We start from the raw sequence: 13,355 nt of genomic DNA on the forward strand, positions 1-13,355 counted from the left end.
CGCAGAACCCACGCTCTCCTCAGCCGCTCACTTATGTAACAAAGGTGTTATGTGAAGGAGAAACGAATCTATATGTATTGATTTTGTTTATGTGGTAATAGATTTTCCTAACTATGGCTTAAACAAAAGTAGATGCTATGATATTTACAGGTTACAGTAGTCGATTTTACCTTTATTTAACTTTATTTTTCACATTTTTTTTTACATTTTCCCACAGGTTTACAGTTTATACAGTCACTAGTTTTAAAGGAAAATAATGAGAAAATGCAACCCGTTTGACATGTGAGGTTGAGACATAGATGCACTGCCTCTTATATAAAACATTCAGTGAAATAAGGGACATTTACAAGTTCAAATGCAATTTCAGATTTCAGAGCAAAATCACCGCTCAATTTAAAAAGAAAGAAAGAAAGATGTATCAGCAGGACACAACTCGACTGACTGTAAATGATGTAGACACACACAGGACACACACATGAAAAGGTTATATCATACTTACGGTATTAATACGTATTTATATAAATGTTCCATTTTTAATTATTGTGTCCAAATATGTTATAGTTTGGCAACACTGACTCTTGAAACCGTAATGTCAGTGATGCCCTTTGAATTTAATTGAGCTGAACAAAAGGGAAAATTACAAAGAAGACAGTCACAAAGCAACAGGGGATGAGACATTAAAGTACAAAACATCATGTTGTTCAATTACCTGCTGAGTATCACAGATAAAGTGTGGATATAAAAGTGTATTATATCAGCACTTTGATGTTTAGATGTGCATTCCATAAAACACCCATATCATACTCTAAAATGGCTTAGATTTAACACTGTTGCTTCTTTTGGAATGTACATCTCTATGAAGCATTTGCCTCTTTCTACTGCCCACCCCTCCACTGTTAGCTACATCTTGAGCACACCAGCTCACCTACACCTCTGCTTCAACACTGCGCTGCACAACAAAGTTGTAATATCAGAGTAATTCAGCCACACATGTTCAAACCACAAACTAATTCTGAAGTAGACCAATCATGCAGAGTCACACCCTGCCTGCTGACAGGTCTGAATTATTAAATTTGTTACTTATGAATCCTCAGAAATCTGAATCCATGATTTTGAGACTGTCGTTGCAGCTTTTTAAGATGGAAATTATGGTGTTGACTGCCTATTTTGGTAATGACGTTTATTCTAACATATTAAAAAAATGTGTTCAAGAAAAAGAGATTTTCACCAGAAGGAGTCTCTAAAGCAAATCAAAACATTAGGATTCAAACAGCACTGCTAATTTAACAAAAATACATGATATTATGTACAATTTTGAGTACTTCATTGTGTACTTTATCAGCATATTGACATTTTCGGTTACTTTATACTCTTTTAATATGTACTACATTACTTCTTTACTTCTTCAACAGCTTTACTTTTCAAGACTAAACTGTCCAAGCAGTAAAAGTTGCCTTTCTATCCTGACAGTCTCTCCCAGGATGACAAAGACCAGATAACCAGACCAGATGATGTGAGATTTTGGACTGACATGTTACACAACGGGCTTGTCAAAACACCAAATGAGGGAATATGTTGGAAGAATGGTGTTTCTTTCCTCCAGTAGAATTCCAGAGACTTGGAGGATAAATGCCAAGGTGCACTGAAGCTGTTCTAATGGCATGTGGCTGCCAAGCACTTTAATAAGACACTTTAAGTTAGTTTTTCTTTGATTTGTCACACATATGCACAGCTTACACATCAATAAACAGCTGTTATGATGTAAAATGATAATAAAACATGTCGTACTAATCCAACACTGAGATAGAGATGAGCAAGTTGCAGAATTTCCAGCTTAGGGCTTTTATTAGTGATGCTGTTGTTGATTTAAGCTCATTTTAAACAAGATATATCCTAATTTCAACCCATTCCCTATGGTTTAAGCTAATTCAAATTCAAAACTTCACCTTTGTTGGGCATTGAGAACATGAAAATATCCTTCCTCTCTCTGCTCTTATTGTTTGAAATTTCAAGTGTGTTACCTTCTTTCTTAGTCCCAATCAGAGAAATGACAGCAGGTGCTTTTCATAGGCGGCAGAAGTCAAAATACCTACTGTGACATCTCTGATTGCGCGGCAGCTCGGAGCACAACAGACTCGAAACATGATTGATTGTTTGCAGTTTTTCCAGGAGACATCCAATATTCGCTGCCCTCTTCTGGTGTTGTTTCAGGTCACAAATACTCCCTTTTCCTGCACCATTCAATCACATTTTACATCGATCGCCATGTTGGGCTGACACTAAATCATTCTATTTCTGCCTAATTATGCAACTCATCTGGGGGAAATCACTGAATGAAAAATGTATGTTTCAAACTTCAAGATGTGACGGAGGATTTCTATTGAAATTCACCCCCATATGATACATTTATATTCACACTACGTGCTGCCGTCTTCCAAGAAAGTGTGTCAAAACATCTCTCGTGGCAGCACGTTTGGTTTCCATACTTGCATCTATACCTCCTTCTGTTACTCCCCTCACTTATATCACACTGCCTCAAAGGATTAAGTTATAGTAACCTACTTTGTGAAACATAACAAGACATTTGTCGCAAGGAAAAAAATGGGCCCGTTTCCCATTAATGAAAAAAGAAACCCAAAACACAATGAGACACACCAGGTTTTAGTCACAGTTATGGGTGAGCTCCATCAGTGGTGCTTAAGAACATCGACCCACGCATCGCACTCGAGAATAGTGTGCGCATCCACTTTATCGCACACACAAATCAGTGTGGGGGCAGCAGCACATAGGCAGGAGTCAGGAGTGAAAGCAGTGGGCAGGCTACTATTGATTGACTTATGAGCCTCGCAAAGCTGTTGACGTGGCAAAGATGTGAGACGCTGCTCTGCTGAGTTCCATCATAAACTAAGTTGTTAAAAGCTGCAGGTGGTAAAGGCTCGCCGAGGCTGACTCTTTAACTGTGGCTTTGTGGTTTGATGTGGCTTATGCAACCTAAAATGTCACGAGTTCAAACCATTTGACATTTATCTGTGCAGAACCCTGACCTTGACGTTTCCTGTAAGAGTGGTGGTCCTGTCATTCTGAAAAAATGGAGGAAGTACTCAGATACTTTTGCTGAAGTAAAAGTACCATGATAGCAATGTCAAGATAAGTAGATTCAATTTAAAGTGAAAAAAAAGAAAAAACAAGAGCCGAGGAATACATAAGCATTAGGATCAAAATAAAGTGAAAATATGAAAGTGAAAGTATTGTTTTGGTGCCTCTGATGTATATTATGTCCGTTATTATGTGTAAAAGGTATATTATGTGTCATCTACTGAGGGACATGGCACATTTAACTTTATTTTTCAGTGACTCAACTTTAATTAGCACTATGAGAGTTCTTTTATTCAAAATCTTTGTTGCTTGGTCCTTTTTATCTTTCAAATTAGTGCAGTAGTTTTCATGCAAGCGTATATATTCCAAAAATTGCATATATTCTTACTTACCTCTTGCCTACCTCAGCTCAGTGTGTTTTGTACAGGGTGTCCCTGAAGTCTGGACACATAGGCAAAATATATTTTCAAGAAATGAAAATTTTAACATTTTATTCAATATATTAATATTTTAATATATTGAATTTAATATAGATTTGATTATTGATCAAATATATATTTAATATAATAGTCATATTTAATCTATGGAGGCAAAAAAAAAAAAGTTAACAAGATTTCCTATATGTGTCCAAACTTTCGGGACACCCTGCAGCATGTAAATGCAATATTCCTTTGGAAGGTGGAGCTAGTTTTATGTCCTGTACATACAGTTCTACATACACACACGAGATAAATCTGAGGGGTCATGTGATGATTAATAGGACAAGAAAGAAGACTGTAGAAAGTACTGATACAGAAATCAATTTTTAATTTTTGAACTTTCCCTCTGATAATGGACATTTGAACATGTATTGGAATGAAACCATGTGAGAAGTCTGGAGGGGAAGAAAAATCAGTGGACCTGTATCTGAAATGTGACCCTGACTACAAGTCAAAGAAGTTGTAAACCACTGTTTTTTTTTCTATCTTACAAGCTTGTTATACAATCCAGTGTGTAAAATCATTTTCTTAACCGTAACTAAAGCTGTCAAATAAATGTAGTAGAGTATAAAGTGTATCATTGCCATCTGAAATGTAGAGGAATGGAACTAATAAAGTAGGATAAAACTTCTGAATCTAAGTGTAGTGCTTGAGTAAATGTACTTTCCACCACATATATATATACACTAAGAACAATATGAGCTCTTCACGTCAATATAAATAACACATGAGAGCAGTTAAGGTCCATTTTTACTACTAGGCAACAGTTTTATGAGGATAAGTTAAATATTTATGAATTACGCCCAACTTATAAGAATACTGAAGAGTTCTTAAATGTTTTACAGCTCTGACTTCATTATTATGACAGAGCTTTAAGGATGGAATCATACGAACAAAAATAAATTAAAAATAAATCTAGATGACTAGTTTATTCAGGTAAACATGGCAAATGCACCAAAATGATATTTTGAGTTACTAAGAATGACAAGAAACCAGCAACACAAAGAGTTTGTACATGTGTCTTTTAAACTTATAAATCATAGACAAGTGGGGGGAAAACAAAAACAAAAGGCAAAACATTATCAGGAATGCTACACTCTCACCTTATCTGAAAGTGCATTAAAAAGCAACTAAATATCTACATATATCTCCAAATTAAAGCTACATTATGCTATGACATTGGTACCCTCAACCCTGTAATAAAGAATTTCAGTGTATTTCTGTGCGTCATTGGTGTCATACATGCAAATATTCACATTACATAATGATGCCATTGATTAGATATCTATGCATGAATTCAACAGTATTTTTGATATTAAAGCACTGCTGAGTGCAATAAATTGAACCTGGTTTGGACATTATTTCCGCATTCATTCACTGTTATTAGTAGTTATCCCACCCACAAACAAACTAGCTAGTTTGAGATACTGGTGTTATGATGAGAGGGACAGAGTTCAGTCCGTTTAAGTTGCTTTGAGTGCAAAAATACGGGTAAAGTTTCTCTGTGAAGCTGTAGCCGCTGAAGGAGTGGATGTGTGATTTGGAATCTGCATCATAGAAAGAAACCTCTCCTTCATCGTAGTCGACGAAGATGCCCACTTTTTGAGGCTTTTCTTTCAGCGTGGCTTCAACAAGTAGAATGTCAAATGCGTAATAGTTGCCCTTATCTAACCCAATGGTCCAGTAACCATGTGTATCTATTAGAGCTCTGTCTCCCTTTCTATCTAAAGACTCTTTGGCCACTCCAACAGCCCACTTAGGCTTTTCTTTTACCTGTACCTCAAAGTAAAACTTTCCTCCTGTGAACCCCTCCTTTGCTATAACTTCTGGATATAACTGAAATCTGTTCGGATTGTTGGGAAGCTTCTGTTCCTCTGCAGTTACAACTTGTTTTCCATCTTGACTTATGAGAAGGCAGCAGTGTGCCGTGTCAGTGTCAAGAGTCAAGTCCACCGCATGTTCTTTCATTCTCTTCATTTTGATTTCAGGAATCTTTTCCACAACCACATCTGCTCTGCATTTCACCTGAGCCACAGCTTCTCTCACTGCCTTGAAAGACAGGTCACTGTGAAGGCTGGTGTCGGTCCAGTCCTTGTTTTCAGGAGAGCGCAAGGTTGAGAAGTTCTGGAGAAAACAGTGATGGTCCTCAGAGCGGGACAGCTGCTCCAGCTGGCTGCTTCTGCTTTCAAGATCAGCCACTTCCATCCTCAGTTCTTTCATAAAACCTTCAGCCTTTTTCTTTGTTGCTCTGTGCCTCTCCTCAATCACCTCAACGAGCTCAGCCTGGCTTTTCTGAATGGAGTGAATGAAGTCAGTGAACACCTGCACACTGGCTTCTATCTCTTTCTCAGCTTCTCTCTGGCTGACATCAAGAGAATTCTCAAGCTCCTCTATCTTATCAGATCGTATCTGTATCATGTGTTGGAGATTTGCCATCACCTCATCTTTTTTTACCATCTCTGCTTCGTATTCTTCCTCAAGCGAGACCACATTGTGACTCTTGTGATCCGTTTTAAAACACAAGACACAAACACAGGCCTGGTCGGTCCTACAGTACAGCTCTGTTACCGTAACTTGTTGTGCTTTTTGCACATCCTATCATCCAGATTACTCACAGGATCTGTGAGTTTGTGGCTCTTAAGAATTGAAACTCTCTGATGAGGCTCGAGGTGGACTTGGCAGAGAGAAGTCAGACACATCAGACAAGATTTAACCGCTTTGCCTTTCATGTCAGAGCAGATGTCACAAAGAATTTCTGCTCTTTCAGGAAGCTCTGGCTCTGGAGTTGAGGCTTTAATTCGAGCCACCTTTGCAAACTCAGCAGCTAACTCAGACATGACAGTGTTCACATAGAGTTCAGGTCTGGAAGAAAAGGTTTTCTTGCAAAACGGACACTGGCAGGTATCATTGTTGTCCCAATACTTGCTGATACATGTGCTGCAGAAGTTGTGTCCACATGGTGTTGACACGGGTTTAGTAAACACCTCCAGACAAATGGAACACAGGAACCTCTCCTCTGACAATAGACTGCTGGCAGTGGCCATATCTGGACAAGAAACAAGCAAGAAAAAAAAAGACAACTTACAAATCAGTTTAGAGACTAAACAAACTTGTGCATTTCTACTTTATTTTGTCAGATATGCAACAAAAAACATATTGAGTGAAAGAAATCTTACCTGCAGAGTTAAAATTTGTAGCAGGAGCTGGACAAAAACAATAAGAAAACCAGGATCACTCCCAGAAACTTGCCGTTCTTCAGTCACTGCATTTAGTTTCGTTTCAGGAGGTTCACATGGTTCAGTGACTCCTCCTCTGTTGTTCCACACTTCCTGTATTTAACTCTTTCTGTCATGGCCCCGCCCTCTCCAGCTCTGCTCTCCAGCTGATAAGGAGCGGCTGTGCTGGAGCAGCTGGCACAAATCAGCGATCAACGGAGGATAAAAGCCTGGCTCTCCCCGCAGCCCAAAAGTAGAGTAGAAAGTGACATGAGAAGAAAGTAAAGCAAAAGGACCCCAAATTTGTATACTATGTTACACACCACCACAGCTATTACCAAAGGTCAGATAATTAATTTTGATACGTTTTTAATTTTTTTTGTCTTTACAGCTTGTCTACAAAAAAATAGAACAAATTTACTGTACTTTGGGAGTTAAAGGGAAGAATTTGTCACAAGCATACAGACAAAAAGTTACACTCTGTCAGCTTGTTTACACCTCCTCCATTAATTATTTTAATTCTAATATTTTGTAGATATAATGTTGGCTTTTTTCCACTTCCATTTGTCAGTCTCTCTGTGTTGGAACTAGCTACAAAGTGGTAAAGAAAATAGATACATTTTACTAATTAGCACTTAACTATGGTGGCCCCGAGAGCTCAATCCATTAAAAGTGAAGACAAAACACAGTAAACACAAAAAGCATCTTTGGCAGTTTGTCCACACATGTGCAACATTGGGAACAAATGGCGGAAAGTGAGAAAATGTAGCCAAATACTGGAACAGGGTGCAGATACAAAGAACACAATCAAACGCTGATTTTGAAGCAAATATGGATTTGTTTTTTGCAGAATGTTCTGCTGTGTGTTGTCAGATTGGTGACTATGTGGTTGTAGTTCGTGCAGACCGTCATACAGAACACAGCAGCAGAGGTTGATGGGAATGTGATGAGTGGCGCAAAACTATTTGGTCATAAACCAAAGTACGAGACAAATTAAAATTTTGACCTAATCTTGCACTCGAAGAAATACGGGATGACTTGTTGCGATTTATCTTTAGAGTGACCTTGTGTGTCTGTAGCAAATCATGTTGGTCCACCTAACAGTTGCTGTGATTTACCGCAGGGTTTAACCTCATGGGGCTGCTAGAATCTAATATGGGGTCATCACTGAAATCTGTAGGATTCATCTGTTTCAGGAAGATAACGGCTGATTTCTTTTTGAACCAAAGTGGTGGGAACCATATCATCCCTGGAGTCCACGTCTTTGGTTAAACATCAATGTCTCTGTTTATATCAGACAAACCTGCTTCACATTTAAGTTACAACAATCTGACTGCCCTTTTCATGAAAAATACTTTGGGATTAATTACCATGTTTGATTGGCAATCTGGATCCAGTCCACTGTCCTTCAAGGTCCCCTCGTTTCTTTTGTGCAGCTGTCTTTTGATGCTCATGCTCCTCTTCCTCCTCGGTTCCATCTGCCGCCTTTGTCCCAGAATTCCCAAACTCAGGCTTGCCGTCACTGCAGGTGTTTCTCAGGGTTCTGTTTTATCCTGGCTTTCCCCGACCCACCACACAAAAGTACCACAATCTGATAACTTCCTGTTTCAAGATAACATTCTTGTAGTCTGTTATCTCCTTTGAGTTTTTCCACCTATCATCCGGTTGAATTGTGCTGCTGATATTACTTTCGTTTACCTTTGATGCTGCGTTTTCTCTTTGAAGAGGCCGGTGGTTTCCAGGTGAGCTTGACCACAAGAGGTCAGGCACAACAAGCTGGAGCTGGAGTGGCTTAAACTTTGCTCAGTTGGACTTTTACACTCTTGGAAGTTGAAAATATATTCTATACACAACTATATCAATGTAAACATAATATAAAATGTTTCTAAACAGCATTATTTCCTGGTATGATATAGTATAATAGATAGTAATAGTATAAAAATAGACATTTTTTCAGCATTTTATTTAATTTTCTCACACAGTCTATCCATATCTCTCCTTCTTTGTGCACATTTTCTCCGTGGGACTAACAGCTTCAGATCTACGCAGCACGATAGGCACAAAGCCAAGCAAACAGATGTTAAAATTTGGCAAATATAATGCGAAATTCACATGAATAGAAGCGGAACACTGCAGCAAGCAAACCTGCCATTCTCTATTTGTTCTTTGGGTTTTTTTTGTCACTGTTTTTACAAACATACCTCTTTTCTTTACCACTCACTCAGACCAGTGCACATCATGTTTGCCTTCACCTTAAACAGTGTGTATTTATCATGCTTTCTCAGTCATGCCCTACTCCTCGCCCCTCTGTGGGAGGAAGAATTAGAGAGCTTAGCGGGCTACAAAAGCATGAGAGGTGATAAACTAACTGCAGCGGAATGAGACTGGACACAGAAGCGCTGGCCAGGCATAGAAATGAGCTGACATTCAGGGAGGTTTCTGGTTATTCTACCATGTGTCAGCTATGAGGAAATGGAAAACAGACCTGCTCCAAAGTAGCTAGCCAAGGAACGGTGATATCCTGTTTTTCATGCTCTCGTTAGATGATGTTTATTGGGGGCAAAACTTGATCTGATGGACTAATGTTGTTGTGGCAGACTGATTGTCGCCAGTCCAGGTGACCAGTGCCGAGGCCTGCAGCCATCATCTACTCCTAATAGCTTCCAAGCATATTGAATTACTGAGGTGGAAGAAGAGGTTAAAAAAAAATACACAAGAGTCTGTTTTGGTCCAAGAGGGAGTCTTCCTATGATGAAGAATTATTACATAAAAGCAAATTACTGAGAATTTTGTGCTGTGAAGCGCCAAATGGGACACAAGAGAAGCTTTTATTTAGAAGATATTTTTGGCTTTCATGTCGTAAGAATGATTATCAGCAGGTATCACATTTACAATACTTTAATATTTCTATTTTCTGCTCTCATTTAAATGCCAGTCTGGTGGGTTTTGTGTGTAGTTGCATTTCTTTTGTGAGTAAATCGCGTCTGAATTGAAAAAAGCAAACAAATCAAGACAGTCCAACCGATTTCGAAAAGCCCACTGCTGAAATTACCATCTCTCCCTTTGAGGTCACACAGATGCTCTGTCCACTTAATTCCCAGTCAGCTTTACATAATGAGGTGCAGCTTAAAATTGTTAGTCATACTGGCTGAGTGGAATTCAGAATGAGACGTATCCAAGTCCGCTGTTAAGGCTTTTCCTGCATATGTACTGACAAATATTCATTAACCCCCTGAATTCCAAAAAAACACCACTAGGCTTGAATGGTCTGATTTCTGTTATGAAAAAAATCTTTTTAAGAGCAAGAAACTATAAAAATGAAGTCAATCATCTGATTTAAAGCTTGAAAAAATGAACAAATTATCTGTTATGCGTTGTTCTGTCAGGGTAATTAATGAAATATAAGCTTAGACTTGTGATGTTTCTTCAAAATCACTGTGTTTATCAATAAAATATACAGAAAATAAAGTGTTTATACTAACCAAATTCTACAAAAAACATAAAATTTTATGCCCCTTGACACACCTGAAAAGTCCCAAATGACTCACTTGTGATGAGCAATCACATGTTAAAAATTCACCGACTTTCCTCATAAACTCGATTCAACTGCAGGCTTTACTCACACAAGAGCATGAACTACTGTCTTTATTGTGAGTCTGGATATTTACAATTGTAACTGTTATCTTGCACAGAATACATTGTTTAGCTCTCTTTACTTTGAGCTATGGTTGTACTGTGTCCATGGAGGTGCAGGACTTCGTATTACAGTGAAAATGAGCTTGCTGTGAAAAAAAAAATGTGACAGGAGCAAAATTTGCACAGAAATGTAATTGAATTCAGAGGATCAATGTATGAAGTGACACCTGTGATCAAGCCTGTGCAGGTTTGAGGCCATGTATTTAGAAGGCTGTGCTTTGTTTCCTCCTTTGCCTTTGTTTATTCATGTTCAGCTCATTGTGAAATTCTTGAGGGGGTATGTGGTTACACTGTAACCAGGGTTATGCTGTTAATGGCACAGTGGTATTCAGCCAATCTTGTGGTGAAGAGTTATAGCTCCATTTCCTTCTCCCAGTTATGACCCAGTTCACTCTGACCTGCACAGACTGTCAGAAACATAGTAAATAAAGCCAGTGGATCAATACTGCTGCAGGTTTCTTGACCTTTTTTAATATATTAGAACTACACCTGACCGTTAAATAAAGAACCAGTCCCCTTAGCATGCATTTGACACTTAAAGCATCTCTATATTCCTATACATCCTCAAAATATACCTCAAATTCTAGATTTTGTTGTGGGTTTGTGTTACAGTTTTGGGTATTTTTGTACGAGTTTAAATGTCATATGACTTGAGCGGATGACTGAAATGGAACTCTTGGTACATTTTGCTACTGTTTATTGCATTTTGTAGTTTGATAGTGATTTGTGGTGTTTGTTCCTGCCCCAGGGCTTGCGGATGTACTCTAAAAGAATATGCAGTCATTTTTGAGGCTGCGCCAGAGGGTGTAGATTCAGTATTCAGGGTTTCAATGATTGATCCATTCAATAGTAGTATATTCCAGGGAAAAGTTCACATTACAAAGAATAAAATATTAAAATAAACACATTGGAAAATACATTCAAGATATAACACCGACATTAGGAAGATGCTTTTTGGCTTTGCTTAATGTACAAATAAACTGGAATACAGTTTGGCTGGTTGGGGTAAGGTTTTGCATCAAATATATCCAGCAAAAGAGGCATTTAAATGATTTAGACTGAATATTTAATATTCTTTCGTAGACTAGAAGTAGGAAAAACAATCTGTCACTTGTTTTATCAATGCATGTGTGTTATACACACGTGGACAAAATTGTTGGTACCCCTCAGTTAAAGAAGGAAAAACCCACAATTCTCACTGAAATCACTTGAAACTCACAAAAGTAACAATAAATAAAAAATTATTGAAAATTAAATAATCAAAACAGCCATTACTTTTGAATTGTTGATTAACATAATTATTTAAAAAAACAAACTAATGAAACAGGCCTGGACAAAAATGATGGTACCTCTATAAAAGATTGAAAACTATTTGACCAGAGTGACATGATTAACTCAGGTGTGTCATTTAATTGACATCACAGGTGTTTCCAAACTCATAATCAGTCAGTCTGCCTATTTAAAGGGAGACAAGTAGTCACCCTGCTGTTTGGTGAAAAGGTGTGTACCACACTGAACGTGGACAACAGAAAGCGAAGGAGAGAATTGTCCCAGGACATCCGAAAAAAAATGATAGACAAACATCTTAAAGGTAAAGGCTATAAGACCATCTCTAAACAGCTTGAAGTTCCTGTGACAACAGTGGCTCATATTATTCAGAAGTTCAAGACCCACGGGACAGTAGCCAACCTCCCTGGACGTGGCCGCAAGAGGAAAATTGATGACAAATTGAAGAGACGGATCGTTGGAATTGTATCCAAAGAGCCCAGAGCAACCTCCAAAGAAATTAAAGGTGAACTCCAAGGCCAAGGTACATCAGTGTCAGATCGCACCATTCGTCGTTGTTTGAGCCAAAGTGGACTTCATGGGAGACGACCAAGGAGGACACCACTGCTGAAAAAAACTCATAAAAAAGCCAGACTGGAATTTGCAAAAATGCATGTTGACAAGCCACAAAGCTTCTGGGAGAATGTCCTTTGGACAGATGAGACCAAACTGGAGCTTTTTGGTAAGGCACATCAACTCTATGTTCATAGACTCAAAAACCAAGCATACGAAGAAAAGAACACTGTCCCTACGGTGAAACATGGAGGAGGCTCAGTAATGTTTTGGGGCTGCTTTGCTGCATCTGGCACAGGGTGTCTTGAAAGTGTGCAAGGTACGATGAAATCTGAAGACTATCAAGGCATTCTGGAGAGAAATGTGCTGCCTAGTGTCAGAAAGCTTGGTCTCAGTCGCAGGTCATGGGTCTTCCAACAGGACAACGATCCAAAACACACAGCCAAAAACACCCAAGAATGGCTGAGAGAAAAGCGTTGGACTATTCTAAAGTGGCCTTCTATGAGCCCAGATCTGAATCCCATTGAACATATGTGGAAGGAGCTGAAACATGCCATTTGGAGAAGACACCCATCAAACCTGAGACAACTGGAGCTGTTTGCTCATGAGGAGTGGGCCAAAATACCTGTTGACAGCTGCAGAACGCTCATTGACAAATACAGAAATCGTTTAATTGCAGTGATTGCCTCAAAAGGTTGTGCAACAAAATATTAAGTTATGGGTACCATCATTTTTGTCCAGCCCTATTTCATTAGTTTGTTTTTTTAAATAATTATGTTAATCAACAATTCAAAAGTGATGGCTGATTTTGATTATTTAATTTTCAATAAATTTTTATTTATTGTTACTTTTGTGAGTTTCAAGTGATTTCAGTGAGAATTGTGGGGTTTTCCTTCTTTAACTGAGGGGTACCAACAATTTTGTCCACGTGTGTATATGTGTGTATATTTTATGTATATTTTAGAGTGAGTTATTTAAGAAGGAAAGCTGGGCAAACAATAGAGACCTTTAAAGATGTTTGATGAAGATA

At 38.4% G+C, this 13,355-nt stretch overlaps 1 protein-coding gene across 1 annotated transcript; it reads right to left on the reverse strand.

Annotated features, from left to right (window-relative positions):
* Positions 1-4,489: 4,489 nt before the first annotated feature.
* LOC110956839 (E3 ubiquitin-protein ligase TRIM39-like) lies at positions 4,490-6,273 on the reverse strand. Its single transcript, XM_022202570.2, has one exon. It carries the CDS (start codon positions 6,030-6,032, stop codon positions 4,986-4,988), a length of 1,047 nt encoding a protein of 348 aa, XP_022058262.2. The 5' UTR covers positions 6,033-6,273; the 3' UTR covers positions 4,490-4,985.
* Positions 6,274-13,355: the final 7,082 nt, after the last annotated feature.

Source organism: Acanthochromis polyacanthus, chromosome 1 (assembly GCF_021347895.1).
Source record: "Acanthochromis polyacanthus isolate Apoly-LR-REF ecotype Palm Island chromosome 1, KAUST_Apoly_ChrSc, whole genome shotgun sequence".
Taxonomy (NCBI): Eukaryota; Metazoa; Chordata; class Actinopteri; family Pomacentridae; genus Acanthochromis; species Acanthochromis polyacanthus.

What these genes read in the sequence shown, in the direction of transcription:
- LOC110956839 (XM_022202570.2), bottom strand. Translation starts at nt 6,032, where the DNA reads ATGGTAAAAAAAGATGAGGTGATGGCAAATCTCCAACACATGATACAG.